The sequence below is a fragment of the Thermobia domestica genome, chromosome 7, assembly GCF_964235325.1.
Source record: "Thermobia domestica chromosome 7, izTheDome1.hap1.1, whole genome shotgun sequence".
Classification (NCBI taxonomy): Eukaryota; Metazoa; Arthropoda; class Insecta; order Zygentoma; family Lepismatidae; genus Thermobia; species Thermobia domestica.
In genome coordinates, this window is record NC_137460.1 from 205,683,864 (window position 1) to 205,703,996 (window position 20,133).

Genomic DNA, 20,133 nt, shown 5'->3' on the forward strand with positions numbered 1-20,133 from the left:
GGAGTCAGATTGTGGGCCTTTTGTGTTTTTGCTGGAAGGTTGCTTACTCATGTTATTTTTATTATCGTGCCAATGCTCTGAACATTTTGTGATAATCACCTCCAATTCGTCACACAGCCATCCCTTGTCTAGATTTAATTTTGGTTTTGGAAATGAATAAATAAAATTTCAAAAACCAGTCTCTCTGCTTCATTTCTAGCTTCAAATAAACTTTTTGAATTAAAATTATTTATTAAAAAAATTAAATAGTATCATAAAAATTTGAGATTCACGGTTGAGAAAGAAAAGGAGGTACCTAGACCTTAATATAAGAAGTCATAACAACAAAGTCATTACCAGTGTCCACCACAAGCCAACACAGGTACACAGTACATACATTATAAATCTGCACATTCAGCAGGTACCAAAGCAAATATTTGAAAGATATCTTTTTGCGAGCCATACGTCTTACTTTCTTAAAATCAGATTTACAGACAGAGATTGAATACCTGATGAAACTGAGTAGTTTGAACGGATACCCATCTCCATTATTAAATAATTGATGTAATCGGGTTAAAAGGAATTTAAGATCCGATACACCTGAAACCGAGATCAAGAATAAAAGATGGATAGGATGGCCTATTTTTCCCAGCATTAAATAGAATGTATACTCAATACGGTTTACGTATAGCTTTAAAACCACCTAAAACTTGGGAAAAGAACATCACCCAATTTAAGAGTTATTATACAGATCCCAAAGAGAAATCGGGTATTAATGAAATTAAATACAGTTGCCAAGAGAGTTACATAGGCGAAACGAAAATAAATTTAAAAGTCAGAGTAGAGATTCGAAAGCGGAAAATCCAATGTCAGGTTTATCGAAAAATTTAAAAGAAACGCAGCACAGGGTAGAAGATTCAAAAATCTTACTTGGAGCTAGAAATGAAGCAGAGAGACCGTTTTTAAAAATTTATTTATTCGTTAATAATAATAATAATAATAATAATAATAATAAATCTAGACAAGGGATGGCTGAGTGACGAATGGGAGGCGGTTGTCACAAAATTTTCACAACGTTGGCAAAAATAACATAAGTTGGCAACCTTCCAAAAAAAAAAAAAAAAGCACACAAATTTACTCCGCCATATTTTAGTTTGCTCCTGACAATCTGCAGATCGCCGATGCACTTGATAACGTGTTTTGCACACAGTTCTTCCCCTTGATAAGTTGGTTCCTTTTTATTCCTTGATGTTTCTGTTCTTTTTCTTCCTGTTCGTAACCTTCGTGACCAAGACTCCAGGAGAGAGTCGAAAGCTTGGAATCTTAAAGATTCAGGAATTACAGAAACCTGTAAGTAGAGTAATAGTTACAATTCCTGAGTGTGTTTTTGCAATGTCTGAAAAAGATAATAGTTCAGTTTTTAAGGTACATTGGTAGTAAGGTGTTTCGAATCAAGAATGAAATATTTTTTAATATTTTTCATTTTTCTTTCTAACTATATATTAATTTGTATGTTTGTTAACAAGAAACGGAAATGCTCGTTCGCAGGACGAGAAGAATAGGTTTATGGCAAATATTTGAAAAATGTATTTGAATCCCCTTTTCCACCCCTTTGGAATGAATATTGATCAGTTCGATCCATTTTCAGGTGTTAACTAAGCATATTAAATGCTGCATCCGTCATTGTTTGCGAAAAATTGACAGGAGTCTTTCTATGCGTGGGGAAACACATTCCACTCAAAGTGTAGAACTAATGAGAAATACTCAGTCAACCCAAGTAGTAATTATGTTTAGAAATTCGTTTTCAACAATTCAATCATTTTTGGCACCCGTGTCGGTTTTTTTCAGTGAGGAGTTTATATACCGAGTTACATCTCTCTAACGTTAGTAGATCGTGAGAAGATCAATTTTTGGCGTACCTGTTTAACTTCTTTTTCCCCTTAATGAATTAAAAAAAGAGAGGAGGGGGTAACTGGCTGCTAACTACGTTCAGAAATTAATTTCAAACAGTTCAGCTATTTTTCCGTAGTGAAAGAGAACAGTGATGAAGTTTTAATATACTGAAAAACCATTTATAGAAATCACTTTTCCCTACTTAAAAAAAGCAGAATTTTCTAAAATGGTGTAGCACATGTCCACTTATTTCTCATAAAGGATTTTTTATATATATAATTTCCCCCTGAATTTTCAAAACGGTGGAACACGTGCCAAAGTATATTTAATGTTGAACATATATACCGAGTTTCATCTTCCTAACTTGAGAGACTTGTGAGACCCTCAACTTTCGGCATAAATTTTAAATGCCCCCCAATAAGATACGTGTTTTAATCAGACCAATTTGATGAAAACCCAGCTTGAGGTAGGAACTGACTATGTTCAAAAATTCATTTCAAACTGTTCATTCCGTTATATAACAGAAGTTTCAGTTACGGTAAAAAAAAAAAAGATTGAGATATATATATATACTACCACGATATGTAAAATTCTGAACTGGAGATTATGAGTATTGAGTGTTAAACATATTTCAAGTTTCTCCCCAAATCTCCTGCACAATATAAAAAGATTAAATTAAATTCATGGGCCATTAACTTCAATCAAAAAACTTAGATATTTTGTTTAAATTGCATTATTAATATCCTGCTTTCACATAGTACGGAGTTAATTTCAGACTGACACTCAATAAGTGTCCAAAAATTGTAAGTAATACTGCGTTTTATTTCAGTTTTAAGCAAAATAAATTTGATTTAAATTATAGATTAAAAAAAAAGATTTAAAGCAGTTAATCCTGGCCCAGTGAGTAATCATAGAGGTTATTTTATTTTACTTATTTTCTTCGCACAGAAATAAACATTCCGAGATCTGGAGCTAACACCATGTATTCCTCTGTCATAATGTTACGTTAAATTGGTAAAATAGAAAAGTAGCAGTAACTATTCACATGCATCACGTCGCACATCTATATCAATACTTAATTTCACATGGGGGCCGCGGTGGCTCAGTGGTAGAGCGTTCACCTTTGGTGCATGGGGTCCCGGGTTCAAACCCTGCTCCCTCCAAGTGAACTTTGTGGTGGACAAACACCGTGTGCGTGAGTTTAATCGGGGTTCTCCCGTTTCCTCCCATTTTCTTCATTCCACCATTTCATTCATTTTTCATAATCATCGTCTCCTTACTGTGGGACGTAAAACTCATTTCATTTTTTAATTTCACATGGTATTTCCTTATTGATCAAATGACGTATAGTTTCTTGCTCTGTGCATTTCCGCCGAAGCGGTTCTTTATCCATTGTATTGCTGAACAAGTCAGTGATGCATACAAACAGTCACTGACTTCGTCATTGTTTCGGGTTTACACTGCATTGTTCATTTAACAGAGAACCAGTGGTATTGAGTGATCTTCCTGGAGCTGGTTCCTTGAAACTATGAAAACAAGCTTTTTTGATTCCGTCACACTCCTCATTAGTTAACACTTTTCATGCATTCATACACTAACTACTTTCAGTAATAAATCGGCTTCCGTCAAGTGGACTTCGTGGTGAGCAAATACTTGTGCGGCTATTTCTCGTGCTTATCCCATTTCCTTCCATTTCATTATTCCACCATTATCATCCAACTCATCAGGACCGCATCCGAACATAAAGTAAGACGTTAACTTCAAATCAAATGTATATATGGTTGCATCCACCATTGTTATACACAAAGAAAAATCTTTTTACCAACAAACAATTCGGAAACACATGGGAAGAGAGACACACTGATACAGCATGGCTTTACATCCGAGAGTGGGATCGACTGACCTGTATTGGAAAACAGACTAATTCTTACCACAGGAAATATGTGAACAAGTAAGAATTCCGTATAACGTACCGCACTGAATTTCGTTTAAGAAAAATATGTAACGACAACATTGCAGGTGATATTCGATCGTTAATTTCAACTCAGCCTTATTAAAAGATAAATAAATAAGAAAGCTACTAACTATATGAAAGCAATTTAAAAATTGTATTGAACATTAGCTTAAAAGCATTGGTTATAATTTGTATTCGAATAAATTGCAGAACTAGATTATCGATGTAATTTGAATCTTCGTTTATTAAAGTAACGAATCCGGTCTTAAACTAGAATGGAGAATTTGCATTAAAAAAAAGTAATAAATTCAATATTAAATGAGTTTATTAATTTAGAACAGTGGTGTCCAATTATAATGAGCCTGAGGGCCAGAACCGTCTTTACTAGTAAACTGGATTGCCGCAGCTAAATAATAATAATAATAATAATAATAATAATAATAATAATAATAATAATAATAATAATAATAATAATAATAATAATAATAATAATAATAATAATAATAATAATAATTATTATTATTATTATTATTATTATTATTATTATTATTATTATTATTATTATTATTATTATTATTATTATTATTACGCTACAAAAGAAAAATTTATTTGAAATATTACCTATTCAATCTGTGACAAATGAGGGTGACTATCAGCGTTTACAAGGGCTGCCATATCTACATCTATTCCTGTTGTTGTGAGCCACAGGAGATGTAAAAGAAAAGAATTTCCAAGGCAGTTTCTGAAGCGATTCTTCACAATATTCATGGTGGTAAATGCACTTTCACACAAATAAGTACTATCAAATATTGACACTCTTTTCCAACCAAACACTCACTTTTTAGGGAGTGTTGCCGTGGATGTTCGCGCCTTTTTGTTGTACAGAAGCTCTAAATGGGTGCGTTATTTCGAAAGAAGAGTGGAAACATTAAACGAAAGAATAAATATAAATGAAAATACTATCAGTAATAAAAATCGTGAATCGTGAAAGCTTTGTGGGCCGCATTGGACAGCACTGATTTAGAATAAGAATTGTACAGACGTCGAGAAAATAAAATAGGGTATGCCAAATAGAGATTACCTAGGAAATACTCTATTCACCTTTGTCGATGATTGTACAAGGACGGATTGATGCAAAGTAATATCAGTCGATTCAGGTTAGATGAAAATCCAGATATTTATCATGACAAAATTACAGGAAAACTATTTTCATTATGTGCGAAAGAAAAATCCTGAAGAATTCCATTGTGAGTTTCCTGAAAATAATATTGCCGTCATTCAGAATTTATAGCGTAATACTCCCAACAGATTGATTGATTGATATTTATTATGTCGGTCCTCCCCAGGTGCATCAGTTTTGAAGAAAGAAGAGAAAACTGCAACACCTCTTGATTAAAATAAACACTTTTAAATCATCACTCAGACGATTGGATTCCATGATGAAAGAAGTCCTCAATCATGCGTTGTGCAACCCAATCCTCAGGCAAATTTTTCCTCCCAAGAAGTGATAGAGATGCCAAATGAAATGGTAGTTAGTGGGAGAGATGTCGGTGGAATACGGTGGATGGAGTGGTATATTGCACATTGCAGTGGATGGAGTGGTACATGAATATATTACAACTCATGTAGAGGCTGCACGACGCTTTGCGCGACAACATTGTCGTGCAACATAAGTATCTGTTGGTCGTTACTGAATGCTTGCGAACTAGTTTCCGGTGAATTTTATTTGAGGTAAGAGCAGTAACGATCTGGATTGATAGTTTCACCTCACTTCACAAAGACATGAAGAGATAACTTCCACTATGCCAGCAACATCATCATCTGTGGCTGGAGAAGGGGTTTAGGAAACCGTCCTGGATGTTGATCTCAATTCAACTATTATCCTCATCGGTTATGATTTATGATAACAAATTCATGTTTCATTTGAAGTGACAGTCCGATGCAGGAAACTTTACCAGTTATTCCGTAACACTTCTAGACGACGATTTTCGTTAAACTGTGGCAACTCATGTCGCACCTGTAAGTTCATTTTCCTTTTAACCTTACTGATTGCATAGAGCTGGTGAAGGACAGTCGTATGCCTAACTCGTCTGCAATAGCACGAACGCTTTTTCGAGGGCCTCCTACCGTGTTTGAAAAGCTTATCTAATATGGGCGGTGTCGACGGGACTCATTTTGAACTTCCGTGTAACTGGGATGAAATTTGACAAATCAACGGCGGACGAAAATGCATTGATATTTATTTCTTAAATTTTATTTATTTATTTATTGCGGTTTTCTGTGCAGAACGTAGTTTGAGTAGGTAAAGAAAAAAATCACTCATAATTATGTGTTGTCCATTCTGCACTTTCATACGACCCTGTTCGACAACGCAGTGCCAGCTGACTGTTTCAGGATATCCTAACCTGTTTGCTTGACCAATAAGGAGTTTTGACGTTAGGCACGAAACTATAATCTATCCCTGTGTTTAATCACCAGACATCAAAGCGGACATTTTATTCGCACCAACCTGATATTTATGTCCTTCGTCAACAACAAATTTCTATATAAGACGAGAGTAGTATTTAATTTAACGTTTCTTTTAAGATATAATCGTATAAAAAGTAAATATTTATTATTATTATTATTATTATTATTAGAGGATTTTAAGGTTAAGCGTGAAACTTTGCTACAAAATACTAATTAATGCTTAAATGTTAATATTGTAAGTCGATTTAGTTTAAAACGAAATATGCTTTCGTGTTCCCATTTCCTCCCACATTCTCATTCCGTCAATTCTTCCTTAATGTATCACTAGCATTAATCATCCGTCTCCCTTAGCCTAAATGGCATAATCGTGGGACGTTAAACATGAAAGTTTTCATTTTCTAAACGTAAGAGATGTATTATGTTTCATTTTGTGAAACCTAGTTGTACGTTTCTATATGTTACGCTTGACGTCTATATATTTTACTTGTATTACGTTTTTTTATTTTCTTAATATGTGTCCTTTAGATACCTGTAAATGGCTCGTGGTCTAAAAAGAAAGAGTTATGATACACTCTGCTTCTACGGCTGTCGTTCTTAAAGTGAGCCATTTTGAATGTACACTTCTCTTCACAAAAAGTTAAACTGTCCAAAAAGAGACCCTAAATTCCTATGAATTTCTTTGGGGTTTTGATAATTTTCCCTGCATTTCTGCCACAGTCAGGAGTGGAAATTGAACGATAATATTGCAGTATGCATATGAAAATTTCGTTGCAGATAACAAGAACACAATACAGGGAAGTTCTTTACATTAATATTTTTAATATAGACTGATTTAAAAAGCGATAGAAGTAGGGGAAATATAAGTAGGAACACACTACAATGGTTAACCACCTATTCACGCGATTTGTTAATTGTTTCACTGCCAATTAGAGTTTTCCGAAAACATACCTTTGTCCGAGATCTTCCTTGGAGTCCAAACTAGAGAGAAGTTTATGAAAAAACATCAATATCAGCACATAAAAGCAAGAATATTTGAAAACATTTTGCTGCTTTCTGATGTAACGTGCGATTCATCTGACCTGTCTTTTGCATAGGAGATTGAGAGGAAGCTGTTCTTTCTAAAGGAGTGGAAGATCTCAAGAGTCAAAGTAAAATCAAATTTACTTGCAATGCCAGTGTTACAACCTTCGTGCCAGAGTTTAGTTACCTTACGTTACAATATACTACAGCATAAAATAAACCATAATTTGAATAAATATTGCTATACATAAGGCGAGTTAAGTTTAACTTTTTTTTTTCAAACCAGGTCCTTAAAACGATACAGTTTATTTTATGCTGTAGTATATATATGAAGGGTACAGGAGAAAAATATGTTAAGTCACATTTTGTACATTTTTCAGGGAAGTGTTTTTAATCATGGACATGGCAGGCAGGTTTGTTCCCTTTATAGGATTTCTTTAATCGTTTAGAAAATGGGACCAAACTATTACTTTTCCCACTATTATTACACTTTTGGAAAGATACTCCATTTACAAGGGAAGGCTGGAAAGTTCATGAAATCACCATGAAGAAATTAACCTGGAAGAACCATTTTAATACACTATTCAACGTATTCCCCCCGAAGCTCAATACACTTTTCATAATGATGTTGCAAAATTTCTAACTTGCAAATAGGTCTTGTCCTGCTATGCAGGCCAGCCCTCCACCTCCGCAATGAGTACCTCATCGGATGAAAAATGTTTGCCATGAGATGTGGGAAGAGGTGATAGTCGGAGGGGGCTAGATCATGTGATTAGGATGGGTGAGGTACACAGGTGAAGCCCAGATCTAACAGAAATTGCATGGTTTGATGAGCCTTGTGGGAGGGTGCATTGTCCTGAAGAAACTGAACACCACTGCTCACTTTTCCCCGATGTTTTTTCTTCAGAGCCTCCTTGAGCTTAATCAAATAGTTGAAATAAACCCCAGCGTTGATGGTTTCACCCTTTTTAAGATATTTGATAAGGGTGACACCGTCCTTATCCCAAAACACCGATTCAAGCACCTCCCCAGCTGATCTTTGGGTTCGGAATTACTTCGGTCGAAGAGATCCACTGTGGTGCCACTCCATGGATTGCTGTTTAGTCTCTGGATCATAGTAGTGCAGCCATGTTTCATCTTCTGTCACCAGACTGCGCAAGAACTCATAAGGGTTATAAAACTTCTGCAAATTTTCCTGTGACATTGCACCCGTGTTCTCTTCTTGTTAGCATTCAAACATTTTGGGATCCATTTGGCATTGACCTTCCGCATGTCCAAATATTCTGCTGTTATGACACCCACACGCTCACGCGATATCCCCACACACGCAGCAATGTTTTGATCGATATGTGCCTGTCCTCTATGACCATGTCATGCACTTTGTCGATGTTTTCCGTGGGCAGTCTGTCTCGCTTGTGCTATAACTGTTGTAGAACTCTCTAGAATTTGTTGTTTTTGGATGTTTGTGATGTCGTTAGCGTCCTTAGTGTGCAACATTGAATAACAAATGTGTTATTGTAAGTTTTCATTTTTAATGTAGATTTGAAAAATGGAATAACTTGATGAAGTGCCATTTGAAAAATGTACTTTATATTGACTGGCAACACTTTCAATCTTTTGGTATCAAACGGTATACCAATGTCCCTCGGCTGATATTTGCATGGTATAAAATTTCAGCGTTTTTGTTTATTAGTTTAAAAATTACAAGAGCTTATCAAGATAGCCCACCCTGCATACATAAGCCTCCCGATTCAAGAGATTATCGTTCGCATACCAACGACCTATGTAAACCCAGATAATCGCCAGTCATATCAGTGATCAATTTTAACCTCTTCCTCGTCATCGATCGTATATCTTTGTCCCATGTTTGTGCAGTTATCTTAAATCATAACTGAATTATTATTATTATTATTATTATTATTATTATTATTATTATTATTATTATTATTATTATTATTATTACTACTACTTTTATTTCTTGTCCATTCTAATGAACAATGCTTCCTTCTGCTTTTCTGTGCAACTTTTGTTATCTCTGAAACTTATGAAGATTCTTGTAAATACTTGAATAATCCTGAGATGAAACGCTTGTAAATATTCTTTTAACGTTTATTGTCCCTTTTAGTATTACCAGTGTACAAGTTTTGATAAGAACAATTAATATAATGAACTCCATTTCTTTATATTGACTGCGTAAAATAGCTTTAATAACATGTCAAATATTTTTCATTTTCTCTCTCAGCTCTGCAAGTCACATTTATGTTATATTTCTTAAAAATACGTTTTAATTTATAGATCCTTCCATCAGCTTTTATTGACCTTACTATTTCGTTTTCTGTCTTGTTATTAACGTTATTTAACATGATATTAGTGTCCTTTTGTGATAACCGTTAAACACACACACACACAAAAAGTAGCGGTCCATGTTGTTCAAGGGAGACATTTCCCTACTCGTTAAGAAGCGAGAAATATCCTAAATCATTCTTCATAATTAGAACATTATTTGGAGCTGAATAATGATCATTAACCGTAAAACCACTACAACATTCTGATAAAGTGACAATTTTCAGGAAATTTGTAATTTTTCGGAAGTTGACCATCATTTCTGGGAAAAGTGAGTATTAGAAATAATTCGTAAATTATTTGATAGGAAAACGTCTCCTCTTTCAAATTAGGAAATAATAAAAGAATGAATGTACCACTCAATATTCATTCACTTCAAACCTCTTCATATTTGTTAAAATAATAACAGTGATACAGAATTGATTGGCTCCCACGCACGCAAATAAATTCGTAAACCAGACTACATTATTTCACTTCTACCTATGAATTAGAAGTTGAGATGTTTCAGCTTATGTCCAACCCTCTGAAAGTTGCGAAGATCCTTTCACAGATAAAGAGTTGCATGCGGCGTTTTAAGGAGCCTTATTGTAAGGCTTACTATTGCTTTGAAAGATATGTAGTTAAAAATGTATATAAAATATGAATCAGAAATTAATTAATATCATTATTGTAAGTATTATTTGAATAAACAATTAAATATCCTAAATTTTATGTTATTTCTATTTGTTTACAGAATTGGATTCTGGTGTGAAAAAAACTACTACAAATTTCAGAATGGACTTGGAAGTTGAAAGTTCCCTCAGCGCTAATAACAGTGAAAATGAAGATGAGTATAGCCGAGTGGACCCTCTTGACGTTTCGACCTACGTGGATATCTCAGTTAAGAAAGAGCCTACGGATTCCTCAGAGCGTCTATGCAAGAAAGAGGCTGCGGATTCCGTAGAGCGTCTATGCAAGAAAGAGCTTGTGCGTTCCGCAGAGCGCCTATGCAAGAAAGAGCTTGCGCGTTCCGCAGAGCGTCTGTGCAAGAAAGAGCCTACGGATTCTGCAGAGCGTCTATGCAAGAAAGAGACTGCGGATTCCGTAGAGCGTCTATGCAAGAAAGAGTTTGTGCGTTCCGCAGAGCGTCTGTGCAAGAAAGAGCCTGCGGATTCCGCAGACCATCTATACATTGTGAAATCTGAGCATTCTAGCAGAAGTAAAGTTGAAGAAGCTGACGAGGTAACGGTAGAAGTGAAAAATGAACAGATTTCCATGGATGAGAACTTAACTGGTGATAATGTACACATGAACGAAGTGTATCAAGCACAGTCAAGACTTTCTGAAGCAGATGATGATAGTAGAAAGTCAATGAAAGAGAATAATATACGAATTACTAATATATACACTCTGTCACAGGAGTTTGTTCCTACGCAAGATATGAAACAGGAAAGCTCAGCCACGGATTTTGTTATGGTGAATTCGGACAATGATAATAGTGGTAGTGGTGAAGGTGGTGAATATATCCTCGGTGGGAAAGAACATGATGAACTTAATTTTGGCATACGCAAAGGCCCTGATGTACAAATGGAAACTAGCCTCGAGAACAGGGAGGTAGAATCGCTGATTGATGAGGATTCTGACGACGACGTTGGCAGAGAATCCGAAAGCAACTATGACTACGAGGACGAAGATGACAGGATAGGTCAGCCGCGAGTGAAAGTAAAGAGAAAATCTTTCAGCAGGAGACAACAAAGCAAGAAATTTAAGCGGGCCGGCGAAACTAGTCCAACAGACAGGTAAGTTCTAGTTTTCTAGGTATGTTTGAAACTATAGTCATTTTTAATGAGGAAAATTCTAGGGAAGTTTCAAAATACGAGAAACTTTCCTAATGTTTCCGACCTTAAAAAAAAAAAAAAAAAAAAAAAAAAAAAAGCAAAGTGTGTTCAACATAAACTTTTAGGTACTCTCAATTGATTTCCACGCGATAAAACTACGTTATTCAATGATAAGCCATAGTTTTATTTTGTTACTTACAAACAAGTATCAATAGTTAAAACACGCTTCCCTGATAAATTCACATATTAAAAATCCATGAGTTGATTTTGTGTAGCTCTTCTCTATGCTTTATACAGTATATCGGGTGTTTTGAAAGTAACAATCATGAACCACAGGATACTATTCTATAGGTTGAAATACAGTAAAACGTGAATTCTATATATAATGGTATATCATCCGGGACCTCCTTCCGGCGCTCGGACCAACCAAAATTTTTCAATATGGAAACCTCGTTTGAAAACTCTGATCATTAGCACAAATCCTTCGTGATTACATCGATTTTCGCCAGATGGCAGTTAAATCCGGTAGATATTGATACTGATGGTATTTGTTAATATGATACAAGTTATATCGTTCTCCATGAAAAGCTGTTCATGTTTGCTTCTGTAGTAGCAAGTGACTGAGTTCGATTCTATTCATGTACATAACTTGTACAATCACGAAAGAAATAAGTTAGCCGGGCAAGAGGAGAAAATATTCCCAATCCTGTTCACGTGAGTTAACTTCTCCGATAAATTTGGTACTCTCACGTGAGGTCTGTATGCAGCTCTTCCAGAACCAGTGTCTGATGTAAAGCAATGTTCTTTTCGATACTAAGCTTAGTGCTTTTAGACAGAGAAGAAAAACAATACTTGAATTTGCTTTCGAGGAAAACAAATAATTCATGCATAGTAGTTTACAAGTGCCAGATTACCTATTATAATTAATTTAGATATCTAAATACTCATGATCTACTCACAGGTAATTGAGGAGTGAACAATGATTTCGGAAATTCAAGACTGCATTATTGTTCTAATACTATGAAATGAAATGGGAATTTTAACATCGCCCGATTATGTCCTGGAGGCTAAAGGAAATAGATGACGAGTGAACGAAATAATTAATGAAAGGAACTGGGGAATGAAATGGAAGGCAGTAAAGAACTCTTAGAAACAAATGGACGCAATGCTGTTCAACACAAACTTACATAGTATAGCGTGGAATCGAGCCTATGACCTTGAAACCAAAAGTTAGCGCTCGAAACCAAAAGTTAGCGCTCTATCATTGAGCCACTATACTCTAATTACGACGGAAAGGCGCTCCCGATTCTGACGTCGATTAGTTGGGTGGTGGATTGATTTGGAGTTTAGTATTCTGTTCAGCGCCGAGGCAGTTTAACCGTTTGACTACCAAAGATACACATGTGTCCCATGCGAATAATTAAAAAGACCGATTCCATTTCAAATCGTCCAGGCAAACCACAGTTGGTTCTCATCATAGTCTCAGATTTCATTTATTATTTTTTATGGGATCTACATGCAATAAAAGCTCTACCAAGTTGGCAACACTGCCAACCGAATTGCAACGCACGTAAAAATCATCATATAGATACAAATCAACTTTCTGAACTTCATCATAACTTTAACACGTAGTTTCTGATTTAACGCGAGATATATATTTTATTTTCTATTGTCGCGAGCCGATTTTGTGTCCCAAGTTGGAAACCCTGTAACTCGAAAACGAAGCTGAATTCGACTCATGTTTATAGGAGCTTTTCTACTTGATTTGATGTCAGGATTCATCTTTCAAAAATTTTCATATTCCCTTTCAATTCGCCTTGTGTATAGGACATAAATGCCCATAGGAAATATTTACATTTCAAGTACAAAAATCGAAATTTCAATAATTAATTGCGAATGTTAGGGGCTGCAGCCGCATGAACGGTTAACGGATATTAAATACATAGGTACTTCTCCAATAGTTGTAAAAAATTCAGATTTTTAAAAGGTGGGATTCTCGAGAAAATTGCGCCCAAACATGGCGTCTTAATGAAATTTTCAGCTTTGCATCATGCTATAACGTGGGGTGTAATAATCATAAACGTAAGTCCTTTACATTTTCAAGAGACCTTATGGAATATATTTCGATGCTAGAAGCAGATGGTTGATATTGCTCGTGAGAACAGAAAAAAATGTTTAAAGTTAGCAAAAATTTCACGAAAGTTGGCAACATTGCGAGTGAATTGCGCGATTCCTATTGGACCAATAGACGAATTTTGGCCCTCCACCGAAACATATAACTTTATACTCTTCCTGCTATTGCGATTATGTTACTAAGTACACTCGTGTCTCTACAATGAAATTTTTAATTTGACATGTTTTTCAGTTTTTCGAGCAATCCGAGAGGAGGGCAGCCATTTTGGAAGGCTGTATATCGAAGAATTTTTTTCAGCAAAAAGAAAAAATACGGGTCTAATAATTTCTAATAATTTTGTATGTAGTTTCTTATTTTAAAAAAATAAACTAAATCTGAGACAGTCGTGTGGACCACCCTGGACGATTTGAAATTGAATCACTTTTTTTTTTTTTTTTTTTTAAATAGAAAATTCTAAAGAAAAAATTACATGTTGTTCTCCCATAGGTTCAGATGTGACCAAGAAACTGTGTTTTATTTCCTAAACTGTGTACAGATGTCAGGAATATTCTACATTAAAGGAGTCGTACATGTATTTAAATACATATAAAAGAATATTCACATAAAAAAAATGGTAGTCAAAGGGTTAAGACGTGGACCTGTATCTTAACGTGAAATCTGAACCACATAAGTTCCCATCAGGAATCGATCCCGGGTCTCCCGTGCCGAAGATGAGCACTCTAACTCTTACGAGGGAATTCCCTGCGCTCCGGTGGTGCTATTCAGCCGGTTCTCTAGAACCGGTTGTTAAAATACTTTCAGTTCGGAGAACGTTTGTTAAACCCAGACAACAGTAAATATTACCCAGTTATACCCAGAAATAGTGCATTTTTGTTTAACTATCTTTGTTTTTAGAACCTCTGACAGCTACAGAGTTAAACATATGATCTCTCAGAACAAGGTATAAGCGCTTATTTTTTAATCTCAAATGCTCAGATATCAAGAATGAGAATTGTGATTATATCATTATAGTTGTGAGCGTTATTTATACTCGAAACGCATACATACTATTATCAACAACGACGTAAACTTTGTGGTTTTTGCTAGTGTTGTTCACGACGGGGGTCTGTCTCGTCTCGTGAAGTATCATGCAGATTCAATTTCGTTTTCAAAAAGGTTTAATTATTTCTGTTGGACGATGTCGTCTTGTGTCGTTTCCTCAGCAACACTACATTCTGCACACAATAACACACATATGAGTAAATAGCATGTGTATGAGTTTTCAGTATTATAGTGTTTCGTTTACTCGTCATACATTTCAATTAAAAAAGTATATAATTGTAGCATCTCTACTATCGTATAGGTTGTGTTTTAAATATGCTAATTATATATTGCGTAATTGCTGCTCGTGAAATTTTCACCAATATTGCTTCAATCGTTTAAGTCAACAGGTTTCATTATTTCTCTTTGTTAAGGGGGAAGTTTGGATCACAAATTCTATATAAGTAAGATTAGGAAGTTAAGGAAGACTCGTGCTTAGTCTTGAAGGAAGTAGTTTAAAAAAAAAAGATAACAGGAAGAAGACCCTTAGGTAACAGGAATAAGAAAGACTTTGTAGTTAAATATTATGCTGCCCACACCAAACGAATAATTTTATTTTCAGATGGACAGTGACCCAGACATTTTCCTCTTCCATTAAATAATTAAGGATCAGATCTCATATAAAACGCTCCAACAAAACTGTTGATTGAAAGTGTCGAGAAATAAGACATTTCATTCACTGTATGTACGGGGACACTTGGTCGAAAAGGTGTAACAGCTTTTTTCAGTCCAGCCATTCTGAGTGATTTTTTTTTTCTCGGTTTTCCTCATTCATACCAGGGAAATTCCGAGATGGCATCTAACATACAGGTCCCAGTCCACTTCCTTCCTTTCCCATTCCTGTCTTCCTTCGTCACTAATTGATTCAATGTCTCCTCGAATCAATGCGGTGATAGATAATCATGGTTCCTGGACACTTTAAATTTAAAATTATAAGATTTTAATGTTTATTGAAAAGTATTTTGTTCAAGACTAATATTAGTTTGAAGATATGAAGTGTCACGAGCAAAAAAAAAATAGTTCTAAGCATTTGGAATTGCCAAGGCAGACTGAAATATTTTATCTTGTTCTTTTTGTTTAGTAAGTGTAATTGTAATAATTTTTGTAATAGTAAGTGTAATAGTTTTTTAATGGAAATTAACAATTCTTATTCCATCATTTTTCTGTTGGAATTAGGAAAAACATTCTGAACAAAACAATTTTGAAACACACAATGCCAAGGCGTAGTTAAGTAGAATGTTTTATTTTGTTATCTGTTTGAAATATGTTTTTTTTTTCTTTTTCTTCCTATATATGAGAATTAACATTGCCCTTTATTCTTATTATGGAAATTAGAAAATGGATATCCAGAACAGTTTTGGTTTTCAAACACTTAATGCCAACAAGTAAACATATCTCCATGAATTAAGCATATATTTTTCTTTCTTTCTTTCGTTCTCGACTCTTATCTAGTCGATCGCCAGTAGTTCGCCTGGAGGGAAAACATCGCACAGCAAACAAGCTGATTCGACACGTGCCAATGTACACTCATGTCCAAAATTATTGTCGCATGTCTATAAAAATGTTGTTGTAGGAATATAATATAATAACGAATTCGCCCGGTATTTCTCATAATGTTAGTATGTGTATAATCGACAAAACACATGTATGTGGCAAATTTCATGTCAAAAAAGCTGTAAATAAGAACAATAAAGCAAAAGTAAAACTTTCTTGTCCAGTTAGGAACATTTTGTTTTACTCATTCTAATTTTCGTATTTATAATTCTTTTCCTATGAAATTTACCACAAATATACATTTCCCGATTATACACATAGTATCAGTATTAAAAGTACCCTGCAAAATAATTATCAAAATATAGTCTTACAAGAAGACAGTTATAGATATGCGACAATCATTTTGGACATGAGTGTACCTTCTGTGCAGGGTTGGATGTTCATTTTTTCTTTCCTGCTTTCATGAATATATATATTTCTTTCTGTACCGATGCTAATGGATGGGAATTAGTATCAGCGTCTACTGGCTTACCTGTCTTCTGTAAATAACAGATGTAACTATTTGATAAAATCTTTAATCAATGTTATGGCCCAGTATTTATCGACGACGATGTCACATCGTCAAATTTTTAGTCTGAAGGAGGCTCCAGAAGATATGTCATGTATATATATAGTATATCATTATACAGGGTGATTCTTTATAGAGTTTACAACTTCAGTCAGTTATAATTCGTTATTGGAACCACATACGGACTTGGTTTATATGTCATTATACTGCAAAATACTTAAAGTTCTTTGTGACAAATCCATTATGGCTCAATGTGTGCACCTGGAATCATCCTGGACACATCCTATTGAAAGTCGATTTCCTGCCAAACACTAGCGAGCATTTCGGGGTAACGTTCGCGATGGCTGTTGTGATACGATGTTTCAGTGCATTAACATTATCACGTAGGAAAGGGGTGTTACACCTTATCTTTCACAAATCCCTACAGAAAGAAGTAAGTGGAGTGCAATCTGGAGACCGTAGTGGCCAGACAATTGGTCCACTACGACATATCCACTTATCTCGGAAACGCTGATCAAGAAATTCCCTTATGTCTATCAGATAGTGTGGTGAGACCCTATCTTGTTGCCACCATAAGCAGCCATCGTGGTCATCTTCATCTAACTGTGGAACAAGGAAGTTCTGGAGCATATCAAGATAGCCGATGCATGTGATGGTGCTCTCAGCAAGGAAGAATGGTCCATGCACCTTTCACGTTCATTTTGGGGCTGTCACGAACCAGCTCCACGTGCGCATGTGGATTTTCCCAACCACCAGAACAACCTGTTTCAACAAATGTCTGGTGCCATTTGTACACTATTTGTCTACTGGGTGATTCCTTGCCGTATTGTGTGCGAAACTTACGCTGTACACTCGTTGCTGACTTCATTTCGTCAAACCAAAACTTCTTTCCACACCAGTGAAAGTCTTCGTTTTTAATGGTTGACCGATGGTCAACTACGTGAGTGAAACTTGACGTGCTTTGCAGTATAATGACATATAAACCAAGTCTGTATGTGGTTCCAATAAAGAATTATAACTGATTGAAATTGTAAACCCTATAAAGAATCACCCTGTATATATAGCTTTTGCTTTATTTTGACCTGTAGAATCATTTTCTGTAGTCTGTTGGCGCTATAACACCTGAAGTATGCAGAGTGTTGCAAGAAGAGAATTTAGAAACGGGAAAAGATGATAAAAGCAATCAAAATACGTGTAGTGCTTTCACTAAAACGCTTCGTCAGGAAAGAACAGATACGAAGCTGAGAAGCGTCGATGTGGCTACCGTACTGGAATGCAAGAATACGTGCGCAAGTGATAGTGGTACTAGGGTGTACGTGTAAGTAGATAAAGTTAGTGGAGGAAGATCAAAGTAATGATGGGACACCGGTAGAGTGCAAGAGAGAACTAAAATAAAGAGAAAAAATAAAATAGAGTAAAAGGATTGAAAAATTAAATGAAGAAATTTATATATATATATATATATATATATATATATAGTTATTACAAATGATTTATCTGGTTTTGTATGAATGTATTTCACAAAATATTACATAGAAAATAATGATTGATACATCATTTAAAAAAAAGCACATTTTCAAGTTTCTTACACATCATTACAAATGTTCTATGTGCGCTACTCGTGTTACACGACACACATCTATGCGGTAGGCAAGCTCAGCCCATACTCATTCGAGCTCTCCGCTGTATCCTCCGAGACAGGTGGTCCCCCGGAGGTTTCTCCTTTTCAGAGGCAGCCAGTGTCCGTAAACTGTCGATACCATCGCAAAATGCTTTGGTGGGTTAATGGTTGTATGTTGTACTGTCTTCGAAACGCACGCTGCACGATGGTGACGAATTCTGTCTTCACATAATACATCACACAAAATTCTTTCTGTTGATTTTTCGCCATTTTGCAAACTGTTATCGCCCTGCCACCTGGTGAGTCACAATGGAACCTGCAATGACAAACTTTAAAGTATACTTTTTTGATTGGCTATTAGTACAGATAGGTGAGCATTAAACATGAAAGTATAATAGTAAAAAGTGAAAGATAAGTCAGAATGGAAAGTGAATAATAAGAAAATACTAATTTTAATAATAAAAAACTGTATGGAAAACTGTGTGTGTGTAAGGAGGCAGAGTATTACAAACTGTTTAGTACTAGATGTATTGTCATCTGCTGAGGGACTGGAAGAATTTTGAAGATACGCGTAGGTGTGGTCATATGTTCTATTCGTATCTACCGATTGTGTATTTTGGATTAGGTGGAGGGAGAAGTGGCCGTTGATGGAGTAACTGTAATTGTTGGGGTGAATAGGAAGAGAAGTTACAGTTCTATGAATGTAGAGGAAAGGACAGCGGATGTATTGAAGGATGTAAATGAAGTTGGAGGAATCACAACTATTGGAATGATAGAAAGTGTATGATACCGTGTAAGGGAATATTGGAAGGTAAAATTTGTATTCATAAAATACATGTTATACATGTGCGTTTCTGACCTTTGTGCGATGGAAGTGTTTCTTATTTATGGTGAGAGATATTTTATGTAACCCGGTTTCATGTGAAAAGTGAGTATGAGGTTAGTGAGATTTATTAGTTTCTGTAGGAATTGGAGGCAGGAATAATATTTGTTATGGAAGTTCGAAATAGAGGATTTTAGTTTTGTTTCTTCTTTCTTTCTTTCTTTCTTTCTTCGATGGCGCTTTTTACATGAGGAAGTGTTGACACAGTTGATCAGGTAAACTTGGTTGGCATGTGCTGACGAGATGATCTTGAGGAAATTATTGAGTGACGATATGTTGCAACAGATACGGGTTCCCTGAATATCCAAAGTATAGGGTAGGGAACGTTTGCTGTTACGGTGACACCTCTGGAAGTGGAGGTATTGCGTACTGTTGGTAAGTTTGATGTATATCTCAGTCTTGAGATTCTCTTCTGTGATTGTCTTGCCGCGAGTTGTATATACTGTCATCAGCTTGGACAGTTCGCAAAGGAAACGCATACCCACAATTTAGCCCCTTTGAAACTCAGAGAAATCTCACATTTTGCATCACCATCGCCTGCCAGCCTTACAACACGCCTCCTTCCTTTTCCGCGTGACTTTCTACAAGTGATCACCCAATGGCGAAGCTCTACACACAATTCCTTAGTTACCAGTGCACGTATCTTACATATTGCAAACTGCACGTGCATATGTGTCAGTTATGTATATAATACGGCAATAAAGTTCTCGCACTAATTCAGGATTCCCACTGACCTGGAAATCCTAGAAGTCAGAACTTTAGTACGGAATTTTACTTCTCAGAACCAATTTGTCTTTCTGCCGTACTCGGCTGCTTGATAGGGGATATTTTATAAAATAAGTTCTTTGTTTTGCAGACTCCTTTACCTACATACACAC

General features: G+C 35.6%; 1 protein-coding gene across 2 annotated transcripts in view; it reads left to right on the plus strand.

The window, feature by feature from the left end:
• LOC145690683 (uncharacterized) overlaps positions 1 to 20,133 on the plus strand; it is a 49,335-nt gene that overhangs the window by 21,089 nt on the left and 8,113 nt on the right. For both annotated transcript variants that reach the window (XM_081765823.1, XM_081765824.1), the window contains one exon: positions 10,392 to 11,436. In XM_081765823.1, coding sequence (XP_081621949.1) covers positions 10,392 to 11,436 — 1,045 coding nt within the window. The remainder of the gene's footprint in view (positions 1 to 10,391; positions 11,437 to 20,133) is intronic.